This window comes from Haplochromis burtoni, unplaced genomic scaffold (genome assembly GCF_018398535.1).
Source record: "Haplochromis burtoni strain Fernald_Lab_line unplaced genomic scaffold, NCSU_Asbu1 Contig_2608, whole genome shotgun sequence".
Taxonomy (NCBI): Eukaryota; Metazoa; Chordata; class Actinopteri; order Cichliformes; family Cichlidae; genus Haplochromis; species Haplochromis burtoni.
Genome location: NW_024584969.1, coordinates 1 through 7,013, shown reverse-complemented (window position 1 = coordinate 7,013; position 7,013 = coordinate 1). Strand labels below are relative to the sequence as shown.

Genomic DNA, 7,013 nt, shown 5'->3' with positions numbered 1-7,013 from the left:
AGCTCTTCACCACGATGGACCGAAAGCCCTCTGCCACTTGGCTGCACCTAGAAATCCACCCAGACTAAACTATTCTTGATTTTTACTGAACAAACAAAAGTTCATGTACAAAAAGGGGTGTCGAGATGGAGACACTGACTGATTTTGATTGAGTGACCTCACCGTGTTTCAAGGAGAACCCAAATCTGGACCAAGCCATGAAAACATTCAGATCATACCTTTGTTCTTTCCCATCTCTGAAGTTTACATCATAGAGCGTGCTGACTTCTTCTCTGACTTTTGTCTCCAGCTCGGCCAGGGTCTCCTGAATCATAAACTGGTCACCGGTTACAGTCACAGCAGACCAGTCCTGCAGCTGGGGCTTATTGTAGGTAAGAGGGAGGACGTTCTCCAGGAAGCTGAAGGGGTCTCTGATGAGTGAAGCTTCATGAAACTGCAGCTTCTTCTTCTTCATGTGTGTAATCTCTGCCTGCAGCTCATCAATAAAGCTTTCTGCCTCCGTCTCATTTATTTCCTGCTCCGTCTCGATCGCCTCAGACAGTCTGGTGAACTCTGTCTTTATGTGCTGCACCAAAGCGGTCATCACCTTCCTGCTGTACGATAACGCCTCCTCAGCTTTACTTCTGCTGGTCTTCACTGACTGTTGAAGCTCCTGGATTTTCTGCTCATGCTCCTGGATCATCTGATCCATGCTGTTATTGTCTAATCTCAGCTGGGATTTCCTCATCTCAGCCTCGTCCTCCAGACTCACTGTTTCATGTGTTTTATGGTCACTGCATTTACAGGACTGACACAGAAACCTTTGATCCAGTCTGCAGATCAGCTCCAAAGGCTCACCGTGATCCCGACATATTCTGCTCTCCAGGTTCTGAACTGGATCGATCAGCTTGTGTTTCTTCAAAGCTGAAATCCTCTGATGAGGCTCCAGATGTGTTTGACAGTAGGACAGTAAACACATTAAACAGGACTTCAGGGCTCTGACCTTGGACCCTGCACAGATGCTGCAGAGCACGTCTTCATGTCCTGCTCGTTCAGCTGAACTCAACATTTCTTGAAGAGATTTTTTAACCTTTTCTGCCATTTCAGCAATGACAGGGTTAACCCGAAGCAACGGCCTGGTGTAAAACGTCTCTTTGCACAGTGGACATTGGAGTACAGACAGGGTGCTCCAGTAGTCTGTGATACAGTTCATACAGAAGTTGTGTCCACAGGGAATCGACACAGGTTTAGTGAACACACTCAGACAGACGGGACAAAGAAGACTGTCCTCAGACACCAGAGCCGACGCCGCAGCCATGGCTGCAACATACAAGCAGAGCTAATATTAGCACAGTGTAAAGTCAATGTATCATTCAATATACAAAAAAGCAACAGTGATACTGAAAAAATGCAACTGTACCTTCTGTATGAAGTCTTCACCAAGACTGAGCGGTCAGAAACAGGCTCTTCTTCTTTTTAGTTTCTACTGACACACTGACCACATCGTCTCCAAGCACTTCCTCGTTTGAGTAGAACAAATGAACTCTTTAGAAAACAGACCATGAAGCCCCTCACAGGTTAAACAGGTTCACTGGGAAGCTGATCGGCATGACAACTACAGCTTGAATATTTTTTTTCATGAACATTTAAGAACAAATGCTTAACACGAGCTTTTCTCACATGCTGAAGAGGAAAGTAGAAACTGAAAGCCACAAAATGAAACTACACTGGCAACTCCTGCGTTAGCCTTTAGGGCTGTGTCTGCATTAATTAGTCACATGAAAAATAATTAAGAGAAAAATTAAGACGTCAGACTGTGAGATGGTGGAAAATCTGAGCAAATAAAAGCATCTGCATCAGAAATCAGAGTCGTGGTGATATTCTAACATGAATCCACACCGTCCAGGGGCTGTCAGTGAAAATGAACGTCCCTCAGAGTGAAGGACAGTGTCCAGGAAATAAAAACCTTGTTTGCTCTTTAGGACAGAAATGCAGACTGAAACGTTCCTAAAGACGTCTGATGAATAACTGGAGCAAACTGGAGTCCAAATTTGTTTGTCTTAGAAAAGTTCCAGTATATTTGAGTTGAACCTGTCCGAGAGTGTCAGGGTTAGGGTTAGACATGTCACATGCAGAGTCCTGACGGAGAAGCAGGGTGTGATGATTTGGGACTGCAGGAGTCTGGGAGATGGAACCATGCATTCCTGCAGAGAACCCAAAAACATGTGACAGGATGAATCTCAGCCTGCAGAGGACTAAGGCTAACTAGACTCTAAATGAGGAAACACTGTAACTGCTCAGTTTACGTGACATGTGATTAAGAAGCCCTTTTGAACGTGGTCGGGTTGCTGAACTGTCAGCGATGGCTGACGGGAGACTTGACTGAACGCGGTGATCACAGGACAAAACAACTGAAAGCTTTTACACACATCACATCTGACACAAAGTGAGCTGCTACACAAACATGCTAGGTTGGCTACAGGGACAGTTTCTCCTGCAGGCTGGACTCATGTGGACCACACATACCTGGACTTTGGTTCTGTGTGTCTGTAACGTTTGTAAAGACTAATGATGGAGCTGAACTGATAGAAACAGAAAGCCCTGCATCAGTGCGTCTGTGTAAATGCCATTCTCTATATGAGGCTATGAATGAAAATGAAATGGATTCAAGTATAGTGATACATAGTGAACACTGACATACTGTCACTGACTGCAGGGCCCTAATGCACAGGTTTATTTCCAACGGTAAGGACAACAGGTGCAGATATCCAAACAGCATATGTCATTATAAACAAGCTTCAGCACACTACAGGGACAACGTCTTCACACTCAGGTGTTTTCAGTCCCACTGCAACACTGCAGCCATGCAGTCTACCTGTAGAAACATAGCAGAGCAAATGGTCACAAGTCAGGACTGCAACATTTCATTATTCTACCATCCACTGTAAGTGCTGTTAGTATTGCCATTTAAGTGGTGGAGCTTAGTAACCACACAAAGTGGCAGAGCACATATATTACAGCGCGTAACAGCTGCCAACACTCTGCTGACTCGGTGACTTCAGTTTCAAACTCCTTTGGCATCAACAGATCACCAGAAACATGCCAGCAGGAGCTCCATGGTTCCCATGGATGAGCAGGTCCTGCACTGATCGCTGGCCCAGCACGCTCGTCTACTCAGCCTGAAAGGCTCCAGAGCAGATTGCCACGTCAGCAACAACACCAGATATGATCATCAAGAAGCTTTACTGATGCAATGCTGACTAAACATGAAAAAGCACAAACAAAGCGACTACAGTGAAGTCAGTGAACACAAGTATAGTGTAATATCTACACTGTGCACTTAGCCAAGAGGCAGACTCAGGATTTCCACCTTAAAGCCCAGACCTGCACTTTGAACTCCTGGCACACTGAGTCCCACGAACTGAAGTTCATTACTGGTTTCTATGCAGGTAGATCCCAGAGCCAGTATATGCTTCATAAAAGCCTTTTAACAGTCTGTATATGAGCTGACAGAGAGCCGGCGTATGCACTCAGACTGCACTCAGACTGCACAGCTGGTTCATAACACTGTCGGGTAAGCACACGCTGAACATCACAGTGAAGAGTGAACGTTATCCCAGTGCGTCTGTGTGTTTGTGGGTGTGCTGAGCACCAGCTTACAGCCATCTTCAGGCCTGGTGGGTGTGTCACACCTGCCAAGGAGATCCACTTCCACCTGGAGCTGATCAGCTTCGTCGGGGAGCTACTTAACGGTGTGGCTGAGCGCTCCTCGACGCTGGACCGTTCCCATCAGTTTGTGTTCACGGCTGCCTTCGTGTGTTTCCGAGGAGGATCTGCAGAAACGAGGTTGTACACAGGGAACAGAGACACGGAGCAGGGGCGCGAGGACATGAAACGGGAGATGGGAGCGCGCAGGGATTTATTGTTTACCTTTTATTTTACTTTACTGTAAATAAAGACACCTTTTCATCGCAAGAGTCCTGCATTGTGGGTCTTACTTCCCCACATCCCCAGGCCGTGACAGTTTGGGATTATTGTCCTACTGAAAAACAAAGCCAGACTCTTTCCACATGATCTCACACAGTGGATCAAACTTCTCTACTTCATACTTCCATCACAGTTGGACAAGAGTCCCAGCACAGACTGGTTTGACAGATGGCTGCAGACTCTTCTTCTGCTGTGCTGAACACATCTATGCACACTGAAGACGAGCTGAAGCAGAGATGGATCATATTTGCATTCAAGTATAAAGACATGTTTTTTAAACATGTGTGTGGGCTCCAAACCTCTGAGACAACATCTCTGCACTGAGACAGTTGGACTTAAGGGCCGGGGACGCTTCAGCAGCGACTCTATGTCTTTAATAGCTTTCACAGTATTTTTTATGTGCATTACTTCATCATGCACTGAAAGTATGATGCTTTTCTTCTGCCTCACAGTTTCATGTAGAGTCAGAGATTTAAAAGCAGGACTAAGACCCACTGAACAACAAACACACACACTATACTGGCTGACACATTCAGCAGCCAACACAAGTAGTCTCAAAGCATTTTATTCGTTCCAACTACAGCCACCAGCCAGATATATGATGCTGGGCCCTGGTGAACAAGCCCAGCAGCGCCTGCACCAGGACCAGGCGCTGCTGGGCTTCTCCCACTGCCTGGGTGTTTGGTCCACAGCTGAGAACAGGAGAGCTCCAGTGGGGGCTGACAAACAGTACGACCCCCACACACCACCAACCTCACCAGTCTGAGCCATGGTGACCCTCATCACTCAGCCCACTCACACACAGACTATTCAGGCTTTTCCTTGGAGCACGTCCAAGCACCATCTAATATGTGCCTGTGCCGTTATTTTGTGTACATTTGTCTTGTTTTGTATAAAACTTTATTGCACACATTTCTCCTGTTTGCTATTTATTCCTGCTGTGTCCTATTTCTGTTTGATCTCAGCATTGTTGGTGTGGAGCACACAGAATGACACAGTTACAGTTACACAGTGAATTTACGTTTTTTGTTATATCTGCAAAACATCACAGTTGTTGTCTTGGTCGTATCGTTTTATTTTGTTGTATTTATCCGCCTTAAAGGCCGGTCTGTCTGACGTTAAACCGTCCGTGGAGCAACAAAGGTTGGGGAGCACTGCTCTAGTTTCTCTATCCAGCTATAGATCTATATAGATATAGATGAGCAGCGTGTCGTGCTTGAACGACCAACATTACAGCCAGCACTTTTTCTTCACTACGTTCTGCAAAAAGAAGCATTTCCGTGTATACTGGACCAAAGTCAGGTGATATTATCTGGGCTCTTCCCTGACTTCACTTCTTGATCCTGATCGTCAGCTCCGTGGACATATTGGTAAATGATATGAAATCACTGTGAGCAGGCTTTCTGTGACTGTCCCACAGCCTGAGCATGACGGCTTTAAGCAGCACTTATGAGTGAAGCTGGAGAGCTGGTGACACAGTGCGAGTCACTCTGAGGCAGCGTTTCAGTGTCACCTTCTCTGTTCAAGCGTGCAGTGAAATCACAGCCTGTGTGAGTATCAGTGCTGACCACGTCAGCCTGGGGTCATGAAGGCAGTGTTGACCTGACTCACATCTTCTCTGTCACAGGAATTATCAGCTGCTCTTTCACTCGTTGCGGTCTTTAAATGAGACTCCTGTCAAAGAGCAGCATAAACACAGGGATAAATCCTGAGCGTGCGATGAGCTGCTGTATGGACTGTACTCACAGTGAGGCTGGAGCCCTGTGAGGTCACTGTGAATGACCGCCCAGAAGCCCAAAGCACTGGGATAATGGACAAACACAGTGTGACAGTAGCAGCTAAGCTAGGTTAAATAAAAGAGTCACATGTTGCTCAAATTAAAGCATCAGTTTTAACGAGGAGTTTTTTTCTGATGTCCAACTCTTTCAATCTTGGCTCATGTCTCCATGGTTACCATTACAAAACTAACCCAACGGCCAATCAAAACTGATGACGACTGATGACATCATCTAGTCAGAATAAACAAAGCTCAGTCATCAGCATGTCTCTGCAGTGGTTCCAGTGTCTCCTGTGTGTCTTTGCTTCATGCTTCAGTTCTTCACATTCAGTCAGTTCAAAGTGGTGCAAACGGCAGTAGAGACATGAGAGATGTTGTTGGCAACAGAAAATCTCCTTCACATCCCAACACGTCCCAAGTCTAACCGAGGCCTGACGATCCACAAAGACAGCAAACCAAGGTCAGAGCTAACGTCCACCTACCAGCCAGCTTCAGCCTTACTGGGACGAGGCAGACCAGTCGATATTAGCGTTCCCCAGTGTGCATGCATCACATTTATAAAGGCCAATAAATGAAGATTTAAAGTAAAGTGGAGACAGCAGAAAGTCTCAACCATCACATGGGTTTGACACCATGTTTATTCACCAGTGGGCACTTTGCAACTTCCTGTTATCAGCAAGGGTTTGTCACGAAGCCAACGACTCGTGCAGAAATCCACGATTTGTTGGGACGATCAAACAAGTATCAGCTGGGCTCCATCGATCTATCAAATCACTACAGTAACCTGTCAGTTATTTCTGACAGCAGCAGCAAAGCATGCCTGCATGTCGCTGCTGCACTGATTAATGGACAGCTCGCCGCTGCTGTCAGCAAGAATATACACAGAGCTCCATCGAGCTGTGGCTCCAGGCCGTCCCCACCACAGGAAGACTGTTTCCAATAAACTGGAGGCATTTAGGTGGAGCATCAGAATCCCGTCAAATCAAAGAGGTGGGACTTGTTCCCAGAACTGGATGCTGTGTAACCTCCTCACAACACAAGCTGAATAGCAAAGGACACAAAAACCTCCTGTTGACTAAACTAAACCCTCCCAACAGCAAAGACAGCTGCTGTGCATGAACGTGTGCACATTGGTGAAAGCTGCTACAGCGCAGCACTGTCAGCACTGCAGGAAAGGTCCTCTCTATTTTCAACAGAACTGCACATCACAGGTAAAGTAATGTGTTCATGGAGACGCCATGTTGGATAGCTCATCTCCAGCCTGTCGAAC

General features: G+C 46.3%; 1 protein-coding gene across 1 annotated transcript; it reads right to left on the bottom strand.

Moving 5' to 3' along the window:
• Window positions 1-47: 47 nt before the first annotated feature.
• Window positions 48-5,171, bottom strand: LOC121813787 (E3 ubiquitin-protein ligase TRIM47-like). Its single transcript, XM_042217688.1, has 2 exons — window positions 1,400-5,171; window positions 48-1,299 (listed from the first exon to the last, which is right to left on the bottom strand). Exon 2 carries the CDS (start codon window positions 1,295-1,297, stop codon window positions 83-85), a length of 1,215 nt encoding a protein of 404 aa, XP_042073622.1. The 5' UTR covers window positions 1,298-1,299; window positions 1,400-5,171; the 3' UTR covers window positions 48-82.
• Between the last annotated feature and the right edge of the window lie 1,842 nt (window positions 5,172-7,013).